Raw genomic sequence first — 27852 nt, forward strand, 5'->3', positions numbered from 1 at the left:
AAGGAAAGCAGTACCAGCCCAGCCAATGCCAGGTGAGACCCACTCCAGTGTCAGTGGCCAACAAACGACTAAGCTAAGCAAACCAAAAAGACGCAAGGCACAGGCTAAGCAAACTGCAAGTGCGGCACAGACATCAGACAGCTTTGCGAGGATGGGGACTCACCCATACCAGGGCTAAACGTCAGTGCATTAATTGAAGGAGCAACAGCAGCCCTGATGAGTAATATCACTCAATCCAGCAACTTTCTGGAAAAACAGGCACCGACTGAAGGGGCACAACTATCCGCCAAACAGCGGAGAAAACAAAGGAGGAAGGGGCGAAACCAAAAACCCATGCAGGCATCGCCACACAGCAAGGATAGAACTTGCAGGACCCGGGATGAACTAAGGGATGACCAATTAGTCCATATGTGTAGGGAGGAAGAAGACACGGCCCTAGGTCGGGAGGAGAAAGAGTCCAACCCAGGAAAAAGGACTGGAAATCATTGTGCCAACAAACGCCATTTAATTGACCAGTGATGGACTGGAGCAGAAACCGGGGAACAACAGCGGGAGCTCTTCAGGGGAACCACCGATAACAATAATAATGGACTGTACTCTCAATAAGGCAATACAAGGTTCAGCTACATCAACTAATGGTTCGAGGGAGCCAGCAGGAGAAAAAACAGTCCCACAAAGCAGCATCGGCATGTGGGGGGAGATAATTAAAACATCAGCGTCGAACATGGAGAAAGCTTCAGTAAGCAACAGCCAGTCACTAGGCCTGACTATGACATCACGTGGGCCATCACTGTCAACAGAGACCTCAATAGCGACAGGGACCATTATGGCCCAACAAACAGGGCACTCAGGCGCTATGACAGCAATCATGTTTCACCCAGAGTATATATCAAGGGGTCGGGTTGACATACTAAACAGGGGTAACATCTTGCGTTTACTGAGGTCCATCAATACGTTAAAGAACATAAAAACCAATGACCTGGAGTCAGTTGAGTTTATAGTCACCTGATTATCCAGGATCAGAGTCAACGAAAACAGTATGGGCTTCACCAGACCTAGCGGAGAGAGTCCTAAAGGAACAAAATAGGTTCAACGAATGGGGCATCAAACTTCAGCCATTAGCAAAACCAAGGTATCCTGACCCCCCTACTGGCCGAATCAAAGTGCCAAGAAGAAAACCCCGGCCACGAACAACCGAACCCACGATTATTCTAAGTACTGCGAGGGGCGCGTAGCAACAGCGTAGAGCACAGGGGAAACGGAGAACACAATGCATCAGGGGCACTCGTGGACAGAAGCAGACCCACACTGGAGTGGAGCAGGGTCTCCAGGACAATAAACATAAAAACTGGAAGACCATGACACTCTAAGCATAATGTATCCACACATAAGAACTTATTGAAAATCTGTTCCTGGAACATCAATGGGCTAGGAGACAAGACCTCTGACCCAGAACTGCTAACTTATCTGCAGAAATTTGATATAATTTCGCTCCAGGAAACATGGAGTGAACTACCAACGGCACTGCACGGCTATAACATGCTCCACCTACCGGCAACTAGAAACGCTAAATTCGGCCACAACAAGGGAGGACTTGTCACATACACCTCCATAAGCAGCATTTATGCAATAGAACCCCTACCATACAATCTAGCGCCACCAAATGAAATGCAAGTAAACCGAATTACCCTGCAGGGAAAGACAAGTAAAGAACACATAATACTTGTAAACCTCTATTTGCATCCACGCGACAAAAACAAAGGGAGTCCACAACTAAAGGAGGAGTTGGTGAAAATAATAACAGAAGAGAAGACAAATAATTGGATAATCACAGGAGATTTCAACTTAAACATGCTGTGGAGACGAGCTAATGATATCAACTTAGAGGAGGATCCATTTGCTTGGGAGGAAATGCCCCAAGACATTAGTACAGACGGAAGACTCGCAAACATCACGAAAAACCTATTGTCGTTCTTAGAGCAACTGGGCGTACGTGCATTAAACTTCAGATTCCCAGGAGATCGCCCGCAAACAGCAACATTTAATAACACTGTAACAAGGTCAACAATTGACTACACATTCTGCTCTCGCTGCATGTTCACAAAAGTAAAAAACTATTACATTGGGAGCGAAGATTTTAGTGACCATTCACCCCAGGAAATCACGGTAGAAGAGCCATCATTCTATAAACTACCCCCAGCAAATACATTCTGCTCAGAATATACCAACAACGAGAGAAGAGTAAAATGCAGCACCAACGATCCTGAAGGACTACTCTCTCGAGCAAAACAACTCTGGGAAGAAGGGAAAGCAGCTATCCCCGACACAATTGGAGGCTGGGAGGCATTCACAAACGCCCTACGCAACAGCTACGGAGATATAAAGGGCAACTCTCTAAACGGGAGAATAAAGTATCCGCAAACCCCACGGCCAGGCTCCAATATACGGAATAACACCAAATTAAAAAATCTAAAAACACGGCTAAATCTCACACTGCGGAGGCTGAAGAAAGATCCCTCGGCATTGCAAGAGCTGAGGCAGTTAAAAGCTACTCGCAAAAAACGTATCTGGCAAAATAAAAAGGAAGCCGAAGAAACTCTTTGGGCCAGACTCCTGTACGATATCAAGAACAACAATAGCGCACAATTTTGGAAGAAAATGAATGCCCTATCTAACCCTCAAGGTCAGCGCATCAGCTCCAATGTCACAGAAGAAGCATGGATTACTTACCTTGAACCTCACTTTAACAAAGATCAGACCCCCCAAATTGGCTTAAATACTCCTGTGCCCAGTATGGAAATTCAACCGCTCCAGCTGAACTTGAATGCAGAAAATGGACAGAATTTTACTATTACAATCACAAATACACAAGTTCACAAAAGAATCTTGAAAGGTAGACGCGAAGGATCTCCTGGCCCAAATGGGATTCCGCCCATATTATTCAAACCAGATCCTGAATTTTGGGCTACAGCCCTAAAACTGGTCTTTGACAGAATCCTGCAGACGTCAATATTACCATCATCGTGGCGAGGCTCAATAATCTCTCCCATTTACAAAAAAGGCAACAGGAACGATCCAAAGAGCTATCGGTTGGTAGCTCTTTTGGACAATGACGCCAAATATTATGCCGGGGTACTCCTTCAAGAATTAACAACATGGGCTACAGAAATCAATGCAATACCCTATAATCAAACCGGCTTCTGTAGAGACATGGGTACTGCCACCAACATTTCCGCCCTCTCACTAATGATAGACGCTGCACTCTTAATCAAACAGCCTTTGTACATCTGCTTTATCGACTACAGTTCAGCATTTGACCACATAAACAGAAATATTTTATGGCAAAATCTAAAAAAGCTAGGTATTCCACCACTGCTCTTAAGACAACTAACCCTTCTGCACAGTAACACCTGGGTACAAGTAAAGTGTATTAGCCCCGACACTATTCAATTTATTTATGGCCGAGCTCTCAGTCCAACTTAATGGAAGCAATGCGCATGCTCCGAAGCTGGGAGGTCGCCAGATATCTAACCTCCTATACGCAGACGATTTAGTACTCATCAGTCGGACATCCATAGGATTACAACGCCTGCGGGACATCACATCTCAATACTCAGAAAACAACAAACTAAGTATCAACCAAGACAAAACAAAAGTCAGGTGTGTAAATTACCAGAAAATAAAAACAAAATACAACTGGCACCTGGCAAAATACAAGCTTGAAGTCGTACAAGACTACAAATATCTGGGGGTTATGATCGACAGCAAAGGCAATTACAAAGCACAGTTTGAGGCAATAAAAAAAGGGGGTTAACAACAGCAGTAGCTTTAAGAAACCTGAAGAATATAACCACTGGCCCAAGCTTTCTCCCTCTGACCAAGGTGATTCAGGCCAAACTGATACCATCAATCACCTATGGAAGCGAAGCCATGAGAGGGAGGGATGCGGAAATTTTAAATGGCACCATCGCAAGAGCGCTGAGAATAATTTATGGGTGCCCTGGACATACATCTCCGGCGCAAATGAGGCTGGAATTCGGGATACAAGGACAGGAGCTAGCCAGAAAAGGAGCCTTTGTTAAAACCTGGTTCAAGATTAAAAAAAAAAGGGCAGCCAGAAACGTTGAACTTCTACTTGCTGGAGAGAAGTAGAAACAATAGAAACTTGCCCAGCCAGATATTTCTTGGACACTGCACTGGACCAGTTGGGGTGACGGCAACTCTGGGCAATGTCAGGGACCATGGCAAGCTTCAAGAAAATCGTAAACAACATTGTCAAAAAAGAGTCTATTTTACAAGACAAAGCGGCCTTGATAAAACGTTCACATGGCTGGCTCACGATGCAACCTACAGAAAAGCGACTCCTCAAGCTTACCTCCTCTCTAACTTCTCCAGAACCATTAAAGAAAAGTTCTTGAAATTTCTATTAGGTTTATTACCGACGGTATACCATCTTCCCCCTTGGCTGCGCCCTCCACAGCCAGCACTGTGCCGTCTTTGCGGGAAAGGAGAGGAGGACATAGTCCACATCATAACTATTTGCCATGAGCTGATGTGAGAGCGCTGGTTACTACTTAGACCTACTTTCAACAAAAACCAAATACGGTCGTGCAGACAAGCGGTGCTTGCAAGCTTCTCTGGCGAAGACACTCAACTAAGCTGTGGTCTAGTAAAATTTTTATCTGCAGCTGACCTTCGTTTTAAAAATAAGTGCACATAACTGTAACAGTGTTTTAAGCGCATAACTTCAAGCGTTTTTTGCACATGTAAATGCCCCAAGGAAATCATTAATAGGCTGACTATATGGCCATCTTTGTTTTTTTGAGGTGGCACTATGCACTTTAAATCTGCACCCCTCGGCCTGATATCACTCTGCAGTCAAGACTCTGATCAGGGGGGTAATTCTACCTCACGAACTGCCGCTAATATTTGCCAACAGAAATGAAGAAACAAGATTATGGGTCACCAAGGCCGGGGGGAGTGGATACTCTCCGCAATCTTAAACGTGTATTTTTAACTATGGCTATCAGTTTTTTAAATTACGTTTTTATTGCTAATAAGAGATGGTCAATTTTTGTAATGGTTTTAATTAACTGCACAATAAACATACTTACTTACTTACTTACACTCCCTCTGGGCATTAGACAACCATTTCATAGAGACATGAGCAAGGTAGTCAACCGAGGCCTGTCATAAGTGATGCGTACAAGTCAGTGTAGTAGCTGTGTAACCAATCTGCCACCCGTGTAATCCCATCTATAGGTTCCCTCTGCTCATCTAGAATAGATAGCACCTCACTGCCCTCACTACATCAACATATGGTATGTTCTGAAAAGTACTACATTCAATTTTCACTAGAAACAGTTCTGTAATTACGTGTACTTTTTGGTTTTCTTCCTGTCTGTACAGTTTTCATTTATTGCCATTATTTATCCCTCACTGAAATGCCTTTGAAGGTCTTTAATAACTCTGCTTGCCATGCCATCCTGGTGATTCCAAAACCTAATATATCTACTAGTCCCTTCAGACGTTTAATCTTCAACAATGCCTTATTCTTAACTATATTAATCAAATATTTCCATAACATTTGTGCCCTTGAGTAAATAGTTAATGTATTTTTGGTCTCAACCATATGCTCCAGATCAATCAATTTTTTTATATGAAATGGATTCATCTGGATGATTTATAAAGTGTTCTGCCTAGCTTAGGCGTTTAGTCCACACCATATTAAACTGCATTTAAATAAAAGTAAAGATCTACTCAACGAGCATCATTTTATTTGACTGATATTCTACCATTAAAGGCATATCATCAGGAATATTTCTCAAATGTAAATTGTGAAAATAAAAGGCTAGCTATTATCTACGTTTTCCTTATCTGTTGAATCCATATAGGTTAACAGATATGATCGATTGACAGACTGCTAATATAATGGAACCACAAGTGGTAAATATTCTATACTGTTTAGCATTATGCTGAGTAAAGATAATATTGTGCCTCATATGGAAGATTAAAAAAATAAGTTCCTTTGTAGTTAGCCTGGCTGGTTTAATTTTTGATATCATCTACAAAATAGCCACATTCAGCAGCTATATGGATTTAAAATCTAAAGGATGTGTACATTCCAATCCTGCTAACTTTTTTTTTTTTTTTAACCCATTTATTTTTTACAGTCTTGTGTGGAGTTAAAGAAATTGAAGTGGAGGGGCTGGACGAGGTGTTGAGTCTTTTGGAAATGGGCAACACAGCAAAACATACTGGAGCCACTCGGATCAATGCAAAGTCCAGCCGCTCTCACACTATCTTCACTGTCACCATGGAGCAAAGGAGAGCAACCTGTCGCACTGCCCCACTTACTCTTGGAGAACATGGACCGCTGATTGATTCAGGGCAGGTGCTGACATCCAAATTTCATTTTGTGGACTTGGCGGGGTCAGAGCGCATTGTGAAAACTGGGAACACAGGAGAACGGCTGAAGGAAAGCATTCAGATAAACTCAGGTCTGCTAGCTCTGGGCAATGTTATAAGTGCCTTGGGGGATTCGAAAAGAAAAAGCAGCCACATACCATACAGGGATTCCAAAATCACAAGGTAGGAGTTGAGCTAGGAGGAGGAGTGTACCTGTTCTAGTAATTTTGCTCCTCGCTTGGTAGAGTGTTGCAATCTCGCCTATTATTTTTGTGCTACAGTTTGTATTCACCTAAATATTGACCTACTAGTACTGAATGTTTTCAGTCTTTAATGGTAACTTGTGCAGTATAAATTGCAGAAATGCATTTTGTGCAGCAGTTTATTTTTTGTTCTTCAGAATTGCATGGAAATGTTTCTGAATATTTCAAAAGATTTTACTACAGCCATGACCGTGACAGAAATGCATGAAAAATGTGCCAACTGATTCCTAACGTCTGTGTTTTTGAGGTTCATTGAAACAAATTCTTCATTCTTAAAATATATGATTTTTCATTGCTTGTTTTTTTTTTTTTTTGGTTTTGCTGAACACCTTCGAGTTAGATCAGTTTAATAATGGTTGCATAGAGCCAAGGATGGGTGTAAAGCATTAAAAATGAACACTTACTCCTAAAGATATAACAAGCATTTGCAATGCAATAGGTCTTGCATTTATGAGAGTTTGAGCTATTGGCATTGTAAGTGACAATGACTTTTATGTGTTGTTTTTAAAACCGATAAATAAAAAGCATTGTTATTTACAATGCGAATAGCTTAAACTCTCACAAATGCAAGACCTATTGCATTGCAAATGCGTGCTATGCATTTTTAGGTCTCGCCTGGCGTTAGCAGCGCACATGCGTAGCTCTCGCCATGCGAGGGCCTTTTGGAATCCATACGGGTTCCAAAGCGTGCACGCGGACGGACAGAAGATGTGCACGCATGGCGTTTCTTGGGGATTACATGTGACATCAGCATGTGTGACTCTCTCCCTCATCCGCACGAAGTTTCTTATGTATGTTTGAAGTAATGTTAAGCTGGCAGCGTGTTTTCCTTTATTTTCCTACATGCTCTGACTTCTGGAAGGGCAATGAAGCACACTTTTCAACGATGCAGACAAAGCACTTTAAAAATAACAAAGAACTATGATTCAGGAAAGACAAACCCCATCAGTAGGGCTCTCGCCTCCCCACTAATGCAACAGTCTAAGATGTGTATACGCTGCGTTTCTTGGGGATTACACATGACAGCACACGCGCCTTTCGCGACTCGCTCCCTCTGTAGGGCTTTCGCCACCCCACTAATGCTACAGTCTAAACACTGCCTCCCTTCAGGCGTGCAACACCCATTGGACTAAAAGGGCTTCAGCTCTCCTAACCCCCACCCCCCCGCCCCCCATCGTGTGTGTCAGCCCGGGCTGAGACAGCCTCCCGGGCACCACACACACAGCCGCACCCGAGACCTTAACAGGTCTTTAAAAGACCATTTGCTTGTAAATGAGGCTCTGTTGTTTTTCACCCCTTCTTAGAGCCCCTGCAGCTCCACTCTGCCTATTGCTTGGAGAATCAGGCTGCCATCCCCTCCGAAATTATTTTAATGGTATACATTCCACTTTGTGTTGGTGTTTCAGAAAGGGTGGCATGTATTTTTTTTATTTTTATTTATTTTAAATCCTATATATTTACGGAGCTACTACGCTTTAGCACTGCCCACAAGTTTGTTATACTTGCTGATTACTTTCTTGATAAACGCTAGGATAATGAGTTTTTAATGGATTTTCTGTTTTTTGGTAGTAGAATATATTGTTAGGACTAGAGGATCTATGAGGGAAGCTTCAAGTTTAACCCAAAGCGGAGTCACTGGGTTGTTAGGCCATTTTCCTTTTGAGTGCCTAACAGCGCCTTTATTGCATCTTGGTATATGCTGATATTGAGGGATTTTAAGCCTCCAGAGGCTTTTGGCAGTTCTAGCTTCTCAATTAAGATGTCATTAATAATGAAGAATAAGATTAAACCTTTTTTTTTATAGCGGCATATATTCTTTGCTGAATTTAGACTGACTTTTGTTAGAACATCCTCACCCACCATCCCAGCTATGATACAATTTAATAAATATCAAATTATAATTGAATGCGAAAGTTAATAGAGTTCACCTCCCAATCCCGTCTCCTACCCGGCCACACTGCATATGGCACATGCAAACGCAACATTATTAGCACCAACAAGCAACGTCATTCATGTTGGACATGTCATGTAGTGATAACTGCCGTGACGCACATACTTATCTGTCAAATGCTACAAATAACATGTGATGTCTTTTCCTTACTGTTCAATTAAAATGTGAATGTGATCAAACGGTGTAATCTGTTGAAATGTAAGCATGCATGTTGCTCCCCTCCCTTCCTTTTGTATAAATCAAAATTCAATAAACCAATTTAAACAAAAAAATCGAATTATAATTTAATAACTATTCAAAAAGTTAAAGGTAGAAAAAAGATGCAGGAATACTACTACAAAATAATCCAACGTAATACTAAATCAAAACAAACTGTAAAAAAAAAAATCATGTCAAATTTAAAATATTAAATAAATACATGCAAAATAACTGTCCAGGAATGTACTAGTTTCAAATTAAGGTAACCCAAAGTTGAAGATCTGCAAAAAGGTAATCTGAAGTTAGAAATTGTAACATACAACTGTTAACTGCATTCCTGCCTGGCAAAATAATTTGTAAAAGCACCCCTTTGCCATTTCAGACAAATTCAAAACACAAATTGAAAGCTCCCCTTGACATAATGGTAGTCACGCTGTTCCTGTTTATTACTGTGAGGGTCATAAAATTATATAAACTGATGCGCAACTCATACTACTCCTTTAGTGAGTCCTGCATGGATATGACTAGGACGCAATTGCCTTTTGCAATGCATTATGGTAAGCTTTCTTTCTAAAACAATGTCTCCACTATTTTACTACAGAACAATAGTTCGACCTGTTTGGTGACAGTCTTAATTCCACCTTAGTTCACTATGAACCATGATCTTCTACTTCAGTAGTAAACTAATAACTTATTTGCTCCTCCAGTTGACTAATGATTTGAAAGCCAGCTTTTCCCATGTGAACACATGCACCGCTACCAGTTGCAGAGATGGCACTTTTGTGTTTTGTACCTCAGTGCTATTGACACACACCCTATGACAGAGGCGCAACTAGAGCCAAATTTCGGGGGGGGAGGAGGCTGAATCTTTAAGCAATCGGCAAAGTGGAGCTGCAGGGGCTCTTAGAAGGGGTGAAACAACAGCAAGGCCTCATTAACATGCAAATGGTCTTTTAAAGACCTGTGAAGTGCTCGGGTGCGGCTGTGTGTGTGCGCCCGGGAAGCGGTCTCATCCCAGGCCGCCACACACGACGGAGGGGTGGGGGGGGGGCTGAAGCCCTTTGAGTCCAATGGGTGTTGCGCGCCTGCCCTATGATGCTGTAACTGATTCCCTAACATCTGCATGCATACCTGGCGACCAATACTGAAGCTACAGTGTTCAGTTTGCGAATTTTAAAAAAATATATTTTTATTAAATATAACGTTAGTTGCATTGTACAGTATAGTATCGGCTGTCATTTGGAGGTTTAAACACAGAAGGCAACATGTCCAACTCTGTAATCCACTGTTACAAAAGTTTTTCTGAATCTCATCTCCTCGACCCCATTAATTGTTAACAGCCCTCCCCCCCCCCCCCACCCCCCCTGTTGTCGAGCATGTTATCCTCCCTCCCATCCCTATACGTCTCCCATTGGTGGCATATTTCCTCCCATTTTTGTGGGCATCCCCTACTCTCGTATACTATCTTTTCTGCTGTGCTACACCAATCGTGATCGGCCTTCCATTGACCCACCTTCAGGGGGAGGGCGACTCACAACGCACTGGCTATATTCTTTTTGGCCACCATTGTTGCACCAGTAGCCACATTTTCTGATATTTCGGCCAAGTCTTCTCCCTGTTACACATAGTATATGCTGTATGGGAATTTCTTCCCCAAGGACATAACTTGTTACTTTTCCCCAGTATTGTTGTATAGCTGGGCACTTCCAGATGGTTTGGAAAAAGGTACCTCTTTGGTCGCAGCCCCGTATGCATCGATCTGTGTGGGTGCGCCCTCGCTTGCGCATAACTACACTCATGGAGTATGATCTGTGAAGAATCCTTTGCTGTATTAGCCTAAATCTCGCTCTAACTGCTACCTCTCTTGGGCTTTGTATGGCCGCTGCCCAATAATGGTCTTCCAGTAGGCCAATGTCAGCCTCCCAGGCTTCTCAAAGAGTATTCAGGGGATCGGGTGAATTGTTGATAATCTTCCTATATGTGAAGGATGAAGCCTTTTCTGGGATTGTGTCTAATAGGAGTCGATCCTACAGGGGGCTGTACTCTGGAATTTGTTCCCCCTCTCTAATATGTCTATGAAGTGCATGCCCCAACTGCATGTACTTTCTGAGTCCGCTAGTTGATACTCCTTCTGTGGGTCCTCAAACAATAGTATCGCCGGACCCCTCCATATGTCTCCCAGATGGGCTATATCTAGCAGCTTCCATTTATTAAAGCCCTGTAAGTTACCTACCTCCTCCAGCATATTGCTGTCCCATAGCGGGGTTCGTTCTGTCAATCTATTATCCCACCCAAGGAACTTATTGGCCCTCTTCCACACTTCAAGCACGGTCTTTGTATGTGGTGGCATATGCTTCTCTGCCATGCTTCTGTACAGTGCACCAGGATATCCTCTCGACCTCCTCACCAGATGATCTACCAGGACCAGGCCATTCCTATCTGTAAAAATCCAGTCTTTGATTGTTATAAATTGCGATTCCCAATAGTATTTTTTTAGGTCCGGTACCGCCAGTCCACCCTCATATACTCCATTCTGGAGTTTGGCAAGTGCTATTCTTGCGCCTCCCCATCCCACAACAATTTCCGCAGTTCACTGTCCACTTCTCTGAAGAACCTGTCAGATACTGTAAATGGGGTATTTTGAAGAATATATAACATGCACGGTAGTGACGTTTTGAACAGCGCCGCTCTCTCCATCAGAGAGATCGGCAACATCCTCCAATGAGCCATATCCCATCGCAGATGTTCCATTTGGGGTAACAAGTTTCCCTCTATGAAGTCCGTTTCTGTTTTGGCGATGTTAATACCTGGGTATTTGAAACTGTCCTTAAATTGGAGCTTTATCCCTCCAGGGAGAGTGGGTGCTGGCCCATCGGAAAGCATAAACACTAGGGAATTAGCCCAGTTGATTTGATACCCTGAATCGCCCCCGAAAAGGTGTAATGTTTGTAGTATTCTGCTGATAGTAAAACAAGGCCTTGTCGCATACTATAGGACATCGTCCGCATACAAGGATATTAATTCTTCCCACTGTCCTCTCCCTGCTATTCCATACACCACCAGATCCACCCTTAATCATACCGTGAGCGGCTCTAACGCCAGCGCGAATAGTATGGGAGACAGTGGGCACTCTTGTCTCGTCCCGCTGTATAGGGCAAAAGAGCGGGAGACAGAGCCATTCACCTGCACCCTAGCCAGTGGGCTCTTGTACAACAACCTGATCCAAGATTGGAACCGGGAGGCAAACCCGAATCTTTCCAAAACAGCGAATAAGTAAGTGTAATTCGATGCTGTCGAACGCCATACATGCGTCCAATGACCGCAGCGCCGCTTCCTCCCCTGGGCGGAATTTGGTCAAATGCATCACGCCATACAGGCGTCTAAGGTTTAGCCTGGTACTCTGGAGCGGCTTGAATCCAGACTGATCGGGGGGGTATCAATGTCGTAATCGTCCCCGCTAGACGATTCGCCAGGACTTTAGCCAGAATTTTAACTCAATGTTTAACAGGGATATAGGCCGGTAGGAGCTACATTGATCAGGTGGCTTACCTGCCTTGGCTATTACCACAATGGTGACTGTTCGTTGGTCAAGTGGTAGGCAGCCTCTTTCTCTGGCCTCATCAAACATTTCCAGGAGATACGGCGGCAGTACGCTCACCGTGCCCTTAAAAGGCGAGACCTATTGCATTTTCAATGCTTGTTCTTTTTTGCGGCCCCTAAGGTGAGCCTGGATATGTCCCCTTATTACTGGTTTAAATGCTTCCCATAGGGTGCATGCCGATTCTACTGATCCCTCATTTTCTTGAAAGTAGAGTTGTGTCCTTTCTTTAATTTGGTCGACCAGGTACTTATTTTTGAAGACCAAGGGGTTTATTCTAAGCGGCAGTAGTATGTTAGTTCTAGTCGGGCCCTGCAACGTCACTTCAACTGGTGAGTGGTCTGATATTTCCCGTGTTCCAATTCGGGCAGTTTAAAACCACCCTTCACTTCCCCTGTGTGTTAAAACATGATCTATACAAGAGTAACTGCTATGTACTGCTGAGTAAAAGGTGTATTGTCGCTCTCTGGGGTTGTGCAGACGCCATAGATCTGTCAAGTCTATGGCCTCTACAAATGCTCGAAGTGGTTCCACCTCCCCGCCCCCTGTGTGCCTTAGTTTCTCTATCTCTCTCTGGGTCTATAGTGGAGTTCATGTCTTCCCCCTAGTATTAAAATCCCCGGCGGGAGGTCTACAAGCAGGGCCCCCAATGCAGATAATGCCTCTGTGTGCATGGCCGGTGGTATATACAGGTTCTACTGCTGTTGTCACCTTCTTTTCTTTTTAGCAGGATAGATTTTTGAGAGACATCTGAAAGATAAATACTGATACACTAGCATGGATGAATATTATGTGTGTTTAAACTGTGTATAACGATCTATTTTTTCTTCTTCTTACCATAATATGAAATGAAATTTTCACTTTTTCTATGTATATATATTATAAAGAAAGATCATAAAGAAACAAAAATAAAAAGTATTTAATGATTGTATTATTGTGCTTGTTCTAAACATCCCATGATGGACAGCCCGTAAAAGCTTTTAATAGCCTTGAAAAAGCAATATCATAGGTCTTGCAGTAGTATTTTCTAGTGAGTACTGCACGCAAGCACATGCACACATCTTAATTCAGGCACTTAAATGCCTCACAGCCTTCTTTTAGCCAAATAGTTTCAGCTTTTATCTTGAAAAGGCCTAGCGTGGGAATTGTTTTTCTAAAAACTGGAACTTCATTCTTGAGGATAGAACTTTACCACATACTGTCATGTATATTTTCCCTCACTTGTAAAATGTTTGCCATCAGTGCTTAGCTTACATTTTGCACATAATTCACCCTGATTTTTCTGCCTTAATGGTGCGTTACCTTTTTCTGCTACACTGATCTTTGTCTTTCTCTTCGTAGATACAATTTTTGTTCATATGCAGCCCAACACTTTTATGGTTGAACTATTGTCTGCTACTGCGTTCATAGCCACATCGTTATGATTCTCCATGTCTTTTAGAGACCTCACAGCTTTAAGAATGAATCATTTTGATGGGTGGGAGGGGTGTTTGCACATTGATTGCAGGTCCATTTATGTGAACCCTGCCTATGGTCTCCTTAGTTGTCCCCAATCACTAGAAACATCAGGTCATCCAGCACTAATACTTTTTTTTTGTAACTTAACCATATGCCTTTCCTATCACATGTTCCTCGTACATTAATGTAATGGTCACTTTTACCATATTTCCTGCTCTCTCGTGTCTATGCAGAGCATTGTCCGGATTGTAAAATTTCCTAGCCATTGTAACGAAAAGTTTCAATTTTATTAAGAGCTCGGAGGCAAGGATTATGCTATATATTTTTTTATTTTCTTAAGCAACCATGTAACTATAATAATAATAACAAACTAGCTTTCCCACAAGAACTAGAGGAAAAATCACTTGCGAAAAAACAACCTATCACAGAGCAGTAATGTCTATAATACTCTTCTGTCAGCCTCTACGTTCCTATTTCTTCCTGCAGCAAACACCGAGCAATCTGTCCCAATTATTCCTGCTTGGAAGTATCATTAACTAAAATAAAAGAAGAGTATCACTGTTTTGTATAATGAAGTTCAGCTGATCAATATCACCAGTGCAAATAGTGCAATGTATTTATCCAGAAATCAAGTTTGTCAACAATGCAATCCTGAAAATCATTTTACCATGTTCCATTTGAACTTTTGCAAGAGCAGCTGTTTTACTTGCAGTGAACGCTTCCCTCTGATGCCAATGTCCCTTTTCCATCTGTCCAGAGGGCATCATCCCGTGGTTCTTTGGTCAGATAATCCTCGCCTCTGCGTCCTTGATGGAATCGAAACTTTCTGATATGATAGCTAGAATGTTTTAAGACCGGAGTCTAGGATTATGCTCGTTTCACAGCTTATTGACTGATAAGTAGCTACATCAAAGACTAGTCTGAAATAGAACCTTTTAAAAGTTGATTGTGAAAACCAGCCTGCTGCATTCATAATATCCTCTAACCTAGCGCACCGCACAAACGTTTGCAAAGCCATTGCACAACTGGCAGAGTGGGCACCAGATATTTGGGGCTCAATGCCAGCTCCCTGCATAACCCAACAAATCTATTTGGCTATGTTCCGGTAAGAAACTGCTTTGTGGGGTTTTCTGATAGCAATAAGAAGTTGTCTCACTCCTGGAGGGCGCAAATCATCTGTCATGATTTCATAGGCGTTGATGCATTTCACAACAGAACTTTGGAGAATCCCGAACGCTGGATATGAAACTAACTTAGAATGGTATTTTGTTCTCCTGGATAAGTGAAAACAAATCCCTTATGGGGTAAATACTTTACCTGTTATATCCAGAGCTCTGATGTCTGAGACTCCCCTGCATGAGACCAAGTATAACAGCATAGCCAGCTTGGCTGGCAATTCTTTCCTAGATAGACTGAGCATGCCCATCCTTCCATCACCGCTTTGAGTACCTTGGTGAAACATCAAGAGACCGAAGGTAGACCTGATCCAGCAGATTACCAACCTCAGGTACTCAACTACCATATACTCACCTGGGCCCATAAACACACACTCCGTCATATAGGCTGGGGTCAATTTGTTGTGCTAATACCTGTAAGATGAATTTATCTAAGAATTTCTTACCAAACCTCTTGATCCAATATATTTTCATCTGGTCAATGGTCCTTTTAGCTAACTAAATTGATGAAAATTGCATAGGATAAACCTTCTTTAAATAACCACAGACTCTGGAGAGTTTTAAATGATTATCTTGTAAATTCACGTGAGCCAAAACCAAAATACAGTTAGAACACCGTTTTCTTCAGAGAGGAAGGGAATAAAATTTGATTAGAATAATCGTTAAAGGTATTACGATGACAGAACCTGAATAGGGATGAAACAGAGAGAGCAGTACAATGACATAATACACAGAATTATAGTTACCTAGAATGGTGTGGAAACCAACCCCTGGGCCAAGGAATTGGAAAGGGTCCCCTGGGACAGATCGGGTGACAAAGGCTCAGGACAGGATTCAGGGACAGGATAGATGACCTCTTCTAGATACGACGCCTGCGTCGCACCCCTCTCTGACACTATGTTCCTCCTTGATTCTTCCACGATCTTCTTCTATTACGTGCCTCCTCGATTCTTCCGCGATGTTCTTCTAATTAATTGGCTCAAAGTTCTAAGTATGTAAATTGGATCTTCTTCAGTATTTTCTTAATTCTCGGACAGCATCTCAGTCTCTCAGCATTCTCCGTCTCGCTGTGTGTCGTGGTCTCTGTGTTCTGCCCACTGACTAACTAAACTACCTCAATTATACCTTTCTAATGGCATGTACCACCTCTAAATGTTTCGACTTTATGAAACCCCTAACTCTGATTTGGACAGGAAAAGGGGAGATGATCATCACACCATGCTAAGTTTAATATTTTTCTTTAAGCTCATTGTTCTATGTTCCCGCCTCTTAATTTACTTTCCCATGCTTTATTTCCCACCAGAGCTCACATTTTTATTGATCAAAATTATACAATTTAATAACTTCTCCATTCACTAGTCAGGAAGAGGGTTCTGTTCCCAGGACAGAGGTTGTGGCCTTGGATGAGTTTCAATGCATTCGTCATGGTTCCTGGTGGGTTACAAATACGCATGTGCAGAAGACAAGGGGGCATGGACATCTGTCATCCTTTGAGGCCCAAAATACGAACTAATAAAGAAGTGAGAAAGAGACATATTAAATTCAAATAAAAATGATTTCACTGTATACCACCTATCTCTACTCTAACCCCCTTTACTTATATAAATCTTTTGCATTAGCATTTTATTAAATTTGCAGGGTTTAGTTTCAGCTTAAGCATGCGCATTAACATGCGAGTTCCAAACGGCCATTTTGAAGCGAATGCGCAGCTGCAAAGATTTCCCTCCAAAGCATAGGTACGTCATTACTACGTAGATGTAGTTGACACATGCGCAGTAAAGATTCCCGCGTTAGCAGCCATTTTAATCATTCTCGGGTTATTTGTTAGTATGCCACATAGGCAAGCTTCCCTTAAGCTTAAGTGTACGAATTTTATGATACATTATTAGTATTTACGAACACAATTATTACGGTATTACAAGTTATTTGAGAAGATTGCTTCCGAGCAAGTCTCTTTTATATGAGCCCTTGCTCCATCAGTAGACCGGAAGGTAGGGAAGGGAATTTAAACACTGCAGCTTTCCATGAAAACTGCAGGAACCTGGGGTGTGGAAGATAAATGGGAATTGTAAGATCAGGGTCTTATAGGTCCAGATATGCCGTCAACTTGCCCGCCTTTCATAGGTCCCTGACCAGGTGTATAACTTTTATTTTGAAATGGCAGACCACCAGCCATTTGCTAAACTCTCTTAAGTTAATTATTGGACGATGAGCTGCATCCCTCTTTTCCACTATAAGGAGATTGATCAGGAACCCTCTGGGATGTAGTACGGTGAGGATGATCACTCCCTTTATCAGTAGAGCCACTATTCCCTCGTCTTAGGTTGGCGTCTCTTTCTCAGAACAGTGCCGTAACACAGGCCCCTGCAGCCCCAGCTGTGCAGGGGGTCCCTGAGCTACAGGGGGCCACCCTTATCAGAGTACTCGGGCCTGACCGCTCCGGATTAAATCGAGAGTGGGGGCCCCTCCATGTACCTTGCAGGGGGCCCCCTCAACTTTCGTTACATCACTGTCTGAGAACATCAATGGACCAACCCTACAGAGCTGTGCGGGGGATCCATCAAATTCTGTCTGGAATCCTTGTATCATTTGCTGTACCAAAGCATCCGTTGTCAATGCCTGCCCGTTGTGAGCAAAGCCAGCCGCCCTGCCCCCACTTTAATTGTTTATTTGAGAAGAAGGGAAAACGCTTACCATTTGCTGCAGCTTGATAGTGCCCTGCATAGAAGTGACCTCTGTTGCCCCTGTTTCTCAGACAGCCTTTGGAGGTGAAGAATCCCTCGAACCCAGAAGGGTCTGCCACTGACCCAGTCTCGAAACTTGACCTCCTGAGAGAGGCTTAATGATAGAATCAGTCACCTGGGCAGGTCCAGCTGGCAACGGAGTATACCTTTGGGTCCTACCAACTGTCCTACCAATGACTAGATTGACCGGAAGAGGCCTACTAGACCAGCCTTGACCGGAATTTACCACACCCTTGTGTACAGCCTACAACACCCGCCTGGCCTCACTGGCTCACTTTAGCTCCAAACGGCCCACTTCACTTGAGTAGTCTCTTCTCCCTGGTGTCCCTTCTGCTGTGAACCAAAGCAACATAACACAATATCTGCCTTTCCGGCTGATCAGCAAATCAAACGCAGGTTCCATGTTTGATGTCCGCAGTCTGTGTCTCTGCGAATACCGCTGTCCTATTCCCACTCTTTGCTTGTTGCTGTGTGCGTCGTGCATCACTGGCCCAATCAAACACCTTCACTATCCTTCGTGCCCATCCTCTGCTCCTAATCCACAGCCGATGCAGAGCCAAAAGCAACCACTGGCAAGTGGCAACACGATGCTCTTCACTGCTTTTCTCGTTTAGTAACCCGCCTTCCTCCGTTCACAAGCCTCCTGCATGAGCCACACTGACCTGCCACCTTCTATTGCCTGCATGCTCCGGAATCTGAACGTAATCACCCGGTCACTCGACCATAGAGCTAACAAGCTCCAGAAACAAAACTGCACACTATCGACTACATCCAAGATCAGTCCCATCACACAGACCAGACGCAGCCCCCGAGGTCACATATCCTACACACCAATCACACCGAGAGCGCACACAGCACCGCCGAGATGACACCGCACACTGGTGTATCCACCGCCACCGGAATGCCCCTCAGGCTTGGATTAAAATACCTCCCCTTGACGGCCCGGAACTTGCGCTAACATGTTTCGGGAAAGCCCATAGGTGAGGGTGAGGGACAAAGCGAAAATAGGGCAATGGGCAGCAGAAAATTGGCCGTGCCAGTGGGCTATAGAAATACTCAGAGGAAATCGTACCTGTCTTCATTTGCGAGAAGCATACACAAGTAAAATACACGAAAAGTGAGTAACTGTTGACAAGGTAATGATTGTGTTCTGAATACTTGCATATGGTACAGAAAAGACATGTGTTTTCATTCTGCTGTTTTTGGCAGCACGTTATTGTAAATGAGTCCTGCTGTAGGGTGCCCAACCGCTCGTAATTTTCACGGACAGTCCGTAAATTAGCCCGTAAATCTGTTGTCCGTGATAGAAGTCTCAACGGACGCCATTTGTCCGTAATTTCAGCCTCTCGAACGAACAAAAGTTTATTTACACAATTTAGATTCCCCAGATACAGTGCAAGGGAGTCTCCTGGGCTCATTCCGGATGGATGGGCAGACCGCTGAAAAGAAGAAAGCCCAGGGTGTCTGCTTCCCCAAAGAAATGCAAATGTATGAAAGGCTGCTTGGGAGGCGTTAATTGCTGCAATCCGCGGAGCTTTCTGAAGACAGGATATTTTGTTTTTGCAAGCTACAGTTAGTAGACAGAGTTCATGAACTCGAAAATCTATTGAAAGACCAGGAGACTAGGACAGAGCAAGCTGAGAAATAGGAGTTTGAGCGACAGAGAAGCATACAGCAAACGAGAAATAAAAAGGTACAGAGATCGAACTGCTAAATATTAGCTGATGTGCGATTTATTTTCAACTGCTGTATTGCAAGCCATCGGATAGCCACCGTGGAGTTTGACAAAGAGAATATGGTCCTCTAAGTATACATTTTCTACTTTATGAAATAATATGCAAAAGTGTGCAATAGCACCGTAAACTGTAAGATGACTCAGTGAGTCAAATTCCTGTTGCTGACTTCCTGTGTATCCTACAGAACAAAGTATGAATCCTGTCAGGGCTCGCTCAGCTATCCATCCTTCCAAGTCTGATAAACCATTTACAACTCAGTTAGACAACAAAGAAACCCTGTAAATAGGAAGTTATTCTTGTTCCCTGTTCCTCTGGGACATAAAAACCTTATTTTGGTTGTCTATTTACTTACTTATATACTATTGCGCAACCTCCTCTGATGTGTGTGTAAAACTTACCCTTTGCCCAGAATTTTTGTCCTTAATTTTGAACTTCTGTCCTGAATTTTGACCCTTTGTCCAGAATTTTTACACTCACCGTCCTGAATTTGCCACCATGCCAGTTGGTCACCCTATCCTGCTGTGATTTGTCGTTTTGGCCTGAAAATAATGTTTCTTGTTGATATTTGTATGGCTGCCTCTCTTTTGCCCCAGCCCTAAACACCTGTTTTCTGGTCCCACAGGATCCTGAAGGATTCGCTCGGCGGGAATGCAAAGACAGCCATGATTGCTTGCATCAGCCCGTCTTCTGCCGACTTTGATGAAACGTTGAATACTTTGAACTATGCCACCAGAGCACAGAACATCCAAAACAAAGCAGTTGTGAACTGGCGGAAAGAGGCCGAAAGAGTGGAGGGCTTGGAACACAAGATAAGGAACTTGCAGCGCGCCCTGGAGCAGCGACACCGGTCAGAAACTCGCATTATTAGTCACTCGGATCCCGCGAAGTCCGTGAGGTGGCGTCCCTCCGAGGACTGCGTGTCTCGGCTCGTGGCGGAGTGCGCGCACTACCGAAGCTGCACGGATGACGCCTATCGCCTTCTCACAGAGCTGCAGGCCCAGGGCAACCTTACGGTCAACCAGGCCCTGGACGTGAAGGAATGGCTGTGTGCTGTGGAAGAGGAGCGGAGTGAGATCACCTCCTCTTCCGGGATGGACAGTGGAATCGAGAGCACCGCAGCAGAAGAGCGCAGCCAAAAAGCGCTCGGCCGGGGGACACTAAAGGGCCAGGTATGAGCCCCCAGCTCATTCGTGGCGGGATTTGTGTATTCTTCATTTTCAAACGGAATAAGAGCCTTGGACAATCAGTTGTTTTGTAGTTTTCAGTGGCATTTGATGGGTGCACACAAAACAGCGCATGTTTCCTAGACGAGTGTACAAGAAGGCTTCATTAATGAAAGAGTATTACCTATGATTTTTAAAAAAATTGATTTGCATAATATGCATTTTCCCACCATCTCGCTTGCGCATGTATCCTGAATTCTCCTAGGTTTTTATTTTGAAAGAAATTGCATAGAGTTGTGAGTGCTCCTTAAGAGTATGTCTGTGATTGGTTAAACACCACAAGGCCCTTCAAGTGAGCACCCTCTTCAGATTTATTTAATTTAAGAGTGGGAATGAATCACCCCCAATCACATCTGTTTTTTAGTTCTCTCTTAATCCATAACTTGAAATGGGGGGGGGAGTTGAATCTTAAGTAGAACAAGGTTGTTGGTTTTTCTGTCTGGTTCAATATTGGTTTGGCACTTGGGAGTTTTTTTTCCTATGAAACTGATGACTGTAAGGTTTTGTCCAGGGTGCCAAAAGAAGTTTGCAGCCAGATTCAAGTACTTATTCCCTCATTTGGAGTACACCAGTATTGCCACCTAATAAATAACAATACTATGGTGTATCTTGTATATTGGTTGCGATAAATAACACAAAATATGAGAGATTCTCCTTGACTAGGGAGTAATATGTATATGTTGGAGCTTACGCATCAAAATTCACTCTCTTGGTAATTACTGGACATATTTCGCCCGATTAAATATCAGCAGGTTTGATCTGCGTAATATGATCTGCGTAAATGTATCCAGGTTAGTGGTTTTATCGCACCCAGTGTGACCCACTGGTAGTGTTATCTGGTGATGTTGTGCAGTGATGCTCCTGACAGACCTTTTGAAGTTACATTGATTAATGGGCTACCTGCAGATTTTAAATTAGTCAGTCAGGTTTGTCCACATAGTTGTTCAAGACTTCATCGGTCATCACATATGTTTCAAATTAGTTTCTGAAGTTCTTCTATGTGTCTGTTCTTTTTGCTATAATAATGTTATTGTATTAACTTGCAGAAGGAGAACGAGACCGATAAGAACCCATGCATTGTAGATTTACAAAGGCAAGTACAGCGTTTGGAAGAGGAGAACAAGGACTTTCTGGCAGCCCTTGAGGATGCAATGGAACAATATACTCTCCAGGTAAGTACTGTATAAGCTGTACAATTGTTTGCTCATTCAGTTGGCCTTCAGTTTTGTTCACTTTGTAGCACGCCTCTAAATAAAACAAAATATGTTTTTCAGCCACATTTTTATTCCTTGTTCTGATCGATACATTTTCCACATATTTCTCAACTTGTGAATTATCCTTCCAGGCTCGAGACTATTACGCTACGTGATTCAGTTTCCGGTCATAATGATACAAATGTATATAAGGAGACGGTGTCAAATGTGGTGACTTTAAAAGCTTTCATAGGCCTAATTATTTAAAAAAAAATTTTTTTTACCATTTATGTGCAACCCCTGGCTGCTATTATTTGACTCTGGCTTTACACTATATAGCATGCGGATGATAACCAAATGGGTGGTTGGATTAGATGGTGTTCTCTACCTGCTTAGAAAAAGTTCCAGAACTGCTTGAAATCTCTAATGATCTGGATGAAAGAAATTGAGCATCAATTCAGTACTGATAAAAACGAGATCCTAACATTGGTTAATCATCAAGACGTATGGTCTAAATCCTGGTGGCCAGATAATCTGGGTCAGTCACCGACACCTGTAAATTAAGTCTGAAACTTGGGTGTTCTTTGATTCTAAGCTCAAAATGGGCACTTATGTTCTTGTTACTTTGGTCTTGTGGTTGTCTGGGCGCAGTTGTAATAGTTGTATTGGTGTAGTGTTGTGGCAATAAAGTTGTTCTCAGTGTGAGACCACGTTTCCCATGTGAGAAAGTGCCTCTTTTGAGATTGTTTGCCTCCCACTTTTTGCCTAGAAAATGACGTGGTTTCGATTGTAAATGCACAGGGTCCCTGCTTCTAGGTCCCCTGTGCCAGTGCTCCTTACCTAAAACTGTACCATGATTGGCACAACCTCAGACCCTCTGTAAGTCCCTAGCAAATGGTACCCTTGGTACGCAGGGCATGGAGACTGAAGAGGGTCCCCTAGGGACCCCTCACCAAGGCCATGCCTCGGCAGCTTGCATTCCGTGGTGCAGTGAAAAACTGCAAAGTCGACATGGCACACTGCCTGTGTGACATGTCCAGCAGCACTACCTAAGGTATAGGTGAGTCACCCCTCTACCAGGCCTTACAAGCCCTAAGGCAGGGTGCACTATATCTCATCTGTGGCCATATCTGCATGAGCAGATATGCCTTTACAATACCCAAGTCTATTCTTAATATTGTAAGTGCCAGTGAGAGTACATGGACTGGAAACTCAACAACTCTAGTTCCCCAGCACCATGATGGTTTCACTGAACCAAGGAGTGTTTGGTATCAAACAACTCCTCTTCCTAAACCCACACTGATGCCAGTGTTGTATGTATTAAAATATGTACTCAGAGGGCACCGTAGTGGTGCTCCCTGAAAACCTACCAAACCTAGTGTGGACCCTGACTAGTTTTAGTCAGCCTACCACGACCAGACATGTTTCTGGACCCTTGAGAGCCCTTGCTCTCTGAGGCCAGAAACAAAGTCCATCTTGGGCAGAGCAGTGACACCTCCACCCTCCAGGAAGGCACAGTGCACAAGAGGGAAGCTTCAAAGGCCTGCCACGTGACCTCAGCCTCTGCTGCTAGCAGCAGATGACTGCCCCGGGTTCATACCTCCCCGCCCCCCCTCCCACCCCCCCGCCCCTTGTGGCGGGACCAATGACAGAAAAGCCAAGATCGAGTTGGAGGTTCAACCTACTTCGCCAACTCCACTCCTCCGGTGCTGGACACAAGGTTAAGCACATTTTTCAGTACGCTTCTGTAGGAAGCTGGGTTTCTGTTGCAGTACCCCGACCCCCACACTTTTTGCCAGATTTCTGATGCACTTTGGCTTGATGTGCCTTGGGTCCTTGCCAATCAGGTTTCCAGGGCCTGTGTTCTTTCCCAAAACTGTACCTTGTACCCCCGATTAGTACCTCTCGGGCCACATGAAGTCCCTTGTAAAGGTACCATGGGTGCCAAGTGCACTGTGACCAGGGAAGGCCTCTAACTGCTGCTGCACATATTGTGTCACCCTTGGAGGTCATGTACCTTAACACACACACTGCCAGTGCAAGCTGCATGTTTTGGTGCAGATAAAAAGTGAAGAGTCATCATGGCACTCATACCTGTGTCCCATACCTGCAACCCACTACCTATAGTATAGGTAAGACACCCCTCTAAGCTGGGTGCACTATACCACTGGCGAGTGTACAGTTGCATGAGCACTGTACCCCTACAGTGTCTTAAGTCCATTCTTAGACAAGTGCTGTAAAGCCATAACAGAGAATATGGTCTGAGAGTTTGTCATTACGAACTCCCCAGCACTATAATGGCTTTATTAAATTCTGGGAAGTTTGGTATCAAACTGCTCAGCATAATAAACCCACACTGATGCCAGTTTGGGATTTATTATACAATGCACTCAGAGGGCATCTTAGAGATGCCCCCTGAAAGAACGACCAGCCTCTGGTGGGTTCCTTGACTGGTAAACACCAGCCTGCCACCACGAGACCTCTTTCTGCACCCCTGCGGTGGGAGCCTTCGCTCCCTGAGCCCAGAAACAAAACCTTTCCTGGGCGGAGTTATTCATACCTCCCCCAGGTCAGGAAGAGCCATCTGTGGCAGGGTAGCTTCAAAGGCCTTGTAGCCTTTGTATAACGAACTGCTGTCAGGAGCAGGCCCTTTCCTTTCTCACCCCCCTTTTTGCCGGAAAGGCAGGCGGGAAAAATTTGAGCAGCCCAGAAGGTGTGCCCACCTCTGCCAACCCCACCCCTCATGTGGAGGAGGTGAGGTGAAGCCCACTCTTCAGTGCCCGCCATCTTGCAGATGGCAGGCATTCTCCAATCAGGATAAGATTGTACCCACTCCCTGTGAGAAAGTGGCTCTGTATATACTGTTCCTTAATAGGTACAGGGTGTACAGAGTCCACAGACCCCAAGGGTTTAACAGAGGTTAAAGTTAGATATAACCTTACTCTCCAAAGTGGTAGCCTGGTCGAGCAGTAAGGCAGTATCAGAGGACAGTGTAAAGCATTTGTTGTACACGCTCAGTCAGCAAATAGTTCCACACACTCAATAACTGAACTCTAGGCCAATGGTTTGTATATAAAAAATATATGCTTGTTTTATTTTAGAACCAACACTTGGAATTAAAATATACTTTCCCGACAGGAGATGGTTCATAAAAATACTTTTGTATATGCAATAGACTTTTTAGTAAACAGTTACAAGTAGTTGCAATAAGCAACTCTATTTCTAAACACAATACATTGAGCTCAATGATAAATTCAAATTATATGCAACGGATTACTTTTTAGATTACTTTTGTAATTCCAGGCCTGGATCCTAGATCCAGTCCTGGGTCAGTTCTCAGAATCAGTTGTTAAAAGTCGACTTTGGTACTGTAATGATTTTTAACTAATATTTAGCTATTTTAAAAGTTAGCCCTTAGAAAATATTTCAGAGCAAACAATCAATGATTTCCTATGGAAGAAAAGTTAGGTTACAGGTACAGTAGGTTATCGTTACTTTTGTAATCCAGTACTGGGTGCCTAGACTCAGTAGTGGGACCTTTATCCAAAACAGGTAAGTAATTACGTTTTCAGATGTTATACGATTTTTGAAGAATATTTAGAAATTGCAGAAATCAACACTTAAAAGAAATTTCACAGAAAAACAGTCAATGGTTTCCTATGGAAGAAAAATGAGTTAAAGGTAAGTATAGTTGTGGGTACTTTTCAGAGTCAGTGCTGGGCACCAAGATCCAGCACTGGGAGCTCACCTAAGAGCAGGTGAGTAAATTCGTTTTTGACACTCAGCTGATTTTTGGTGATTATTTGAAGATTTGAAAAGTCCACACTTAGAAGAAATTTCAGGAAAAAGCCAGTCAATGTTACCCTATGAGGAAAATAGAGTTTGCGGTTTAAGGGTAAGTACTCGACTGGCAGAGTTGAGGTTCTGGGCACAGACTCGGGGGTCTCCCAGGGTCAGGTAGGTATAGTTGTTTCAACCTCAGCGACTCTAGGGCGGCCGGGTGCAGAGAGAGTTAGGCCCAATGTTATCCTATGTTATCCTATGAGGGATAGGGGGGCCTGGTTTGGTGGCTGCTGTCTGGCAAGCCACGCGGCTGTGGGAGCTGGGCTCCTGGTCACTTACTCAGGGCAAGTGGGGAAGTAGGTTAGAGTAGAGTTTTCACGGCCAGTGCCGCTTCTTCAGGATTGTCGAGGGGGGTCCTTGGGTGCCGGACTCGGGGTCACAGTCGCCGTGGGGTCGTCCTCGTGGGTTTAGTTCACTCCGGCACCGGCCAGGCTTGGCTGGTGCAGAGTGGGCTGGGATCGCGGTTCCGGGCTGCTGCCAGGGGTGAAAGGTAGGTTCTGAGTAGAGCCTCTACTCATGGTAGTCCCAGGGAATCAGAGTTCAAAGGCAGCCAGGTCCTCCGGGGTTTCTGAGGTTGCTGGCCACAAGAGATGCCGGGCTGGAGCAGGAGCAGGTTCGAGGGTCGACAGGCCGGTAGGGATGGGGCCAAAGCAGTTGGTGTCTTCCTCTTTTTAGCAGCTGCAGGGCAGGTCTTTGTTCTTCTTGCTCTTCTTGTAGTTTCGGATCTGGGGAAGGAAGGTTCAGGGTGCCCCTAAATACTAGATTTAGGGGCGTTACAGGTAGGTGAAGGGCAGGGGCCAATGGGTCCCTGTCCTGAGGTGGGTACACCCCCTATCCTGCCTCTCTCCTGTGGGAGGGGGGCAGGATCCTAGTCCTGATTGGGCAGGGCTTCCCATCTTCAAGATGGCGAGAGCCCGGAGATGTGCTTCACCTCGCCTCCCCCACCTGAGGGGTGGGGTTGGCAGGCTGGCACATCCCCTGTCCTTATTTGGGGTTTCCGGCCAAGCTTCCCGCCAGAGTGGGGGTTTGCAGTGGCCTGGGGAAGCTCACAGAGGCGGAATGCCTTTGAAGCTTCCCCCTACCCATCCTAGGGGAGGAGATTTAGCACCTCGCCCAGGATGTACATTGTTGCAGGCCCAGGAGAGCAGGGGCTCTCCTACCCAGGGGTCCAGCAACATGTCTGCTGTGTGGCAGCCTAGGCAGCCTCAGAACAGACGTGGATTGTGGGTTTAGGATTCAGGGGGCCTCTCTAAGAAGCCCTCTGTGGTGCTTTGTACATTAAATCACACACTGGCATCAGTGTGGATTTAATGTGCTGAGCAGTTTGATACCAAACTTCTCTGTCTTCAGTGCTGCCATTATGGTGCTGTGAAGTTCGTGTTTGACAAGCTCCCAGCCCCATATTCTCTTAGCTGGCAGCACTGCACTTACAGGTCCCAGGAATGGACCTGGGTACTGTAGGGGCACACCACTGGCATAGGGCACCCAGCTAGAGGGGTGGCTGATTAATGCCAGGGCAGTGTAGGTTGTGGGCATGGCACACAGGGATGTGTGCCATGTCGACTCTCTGTTTTGTCTTGTATCCAGACACTCAGCCTGCAAGAGCAGTGTGTGTGTGTTAGGGTACAGGGCCTCTAAGGGTGGCACAATGAGTGCTGCAGCCCTTAGAGGCCTTCCCTGGTCACAAGGCCCTGGGTACCTAGGGTACCATTTACCAGGGGCTGACATGTGACCAGCGTTTGCCAATTTGGGTTTTGGCTGTTAGGCAGTTTTTAGGGAAGGAACACAGGCCCTGGGCACCTGATTGGCAGGAGCCCAGGGCACAACAAGGAAAAGTGCATCAGCTATTAGGCAAAAAAGGGGGGGGGGGGTTCTGCAACAGAAACCCACTTTCTTGCACTCCCCCACGTGTGATGAGCACACCAAGGGTGTAGTCACTCTAAGGTCAGTAACCCATTGGCTACTAACCTCAAGACCCCTAAAATGCCCCCTAAATACAGTATTTAGGGGGCAGCCGTGAATCAAGAAAGCAGATTCCCGAACCCTCAGAAAAAGGACGAAA

The 27852-nt window shown here is 44.4% G+C and overlaps 1 protein-coding gene across 3 annotated transcripts in view; it reads left to right on the plus strand.

The window, feature by feature from the left end:
• The window catches only part of KIF7 (kinesin family member 7), a 448976-nt gene that overhangs the window by 70253 nt on the left and 350871 nt on the right, over positions 1-27852 (plus strand). For all 3 annotated transcript variants that reach the window (XM_085644436.1, XM_085644435.1, XM_085644437.1), the window contains exons 3-5: positions 6174-6591; positions 20154-20700; positions 21801-21926. In XM_085644436.1, coding sequence (XP_085500562.1) covers positions 6174-6591; positions 20154-20700; positions 21801-21926 — 1091 coding nt within the window. The remainder of the gene's footprint in view (positions 1-6173; positions 6592-20153; positions 20701-21800; positions 21927-27852) is intronic.

Source organism: Triturus cristatus, chromosome 3_1 (genome assembly GCF_964204655.1).
Source record: "Triturus cristatus chromosome 3_1, aTriCri1.1, whole genome shotgun sequence".
In the NCBI taxonomy this organism is placed as follows: domain Eukaryota; kingdom Metazoa; phylum Chordata; class Amphibia; order Caudata; family Salamandridae; genus Triturus; species Triturus cristatus.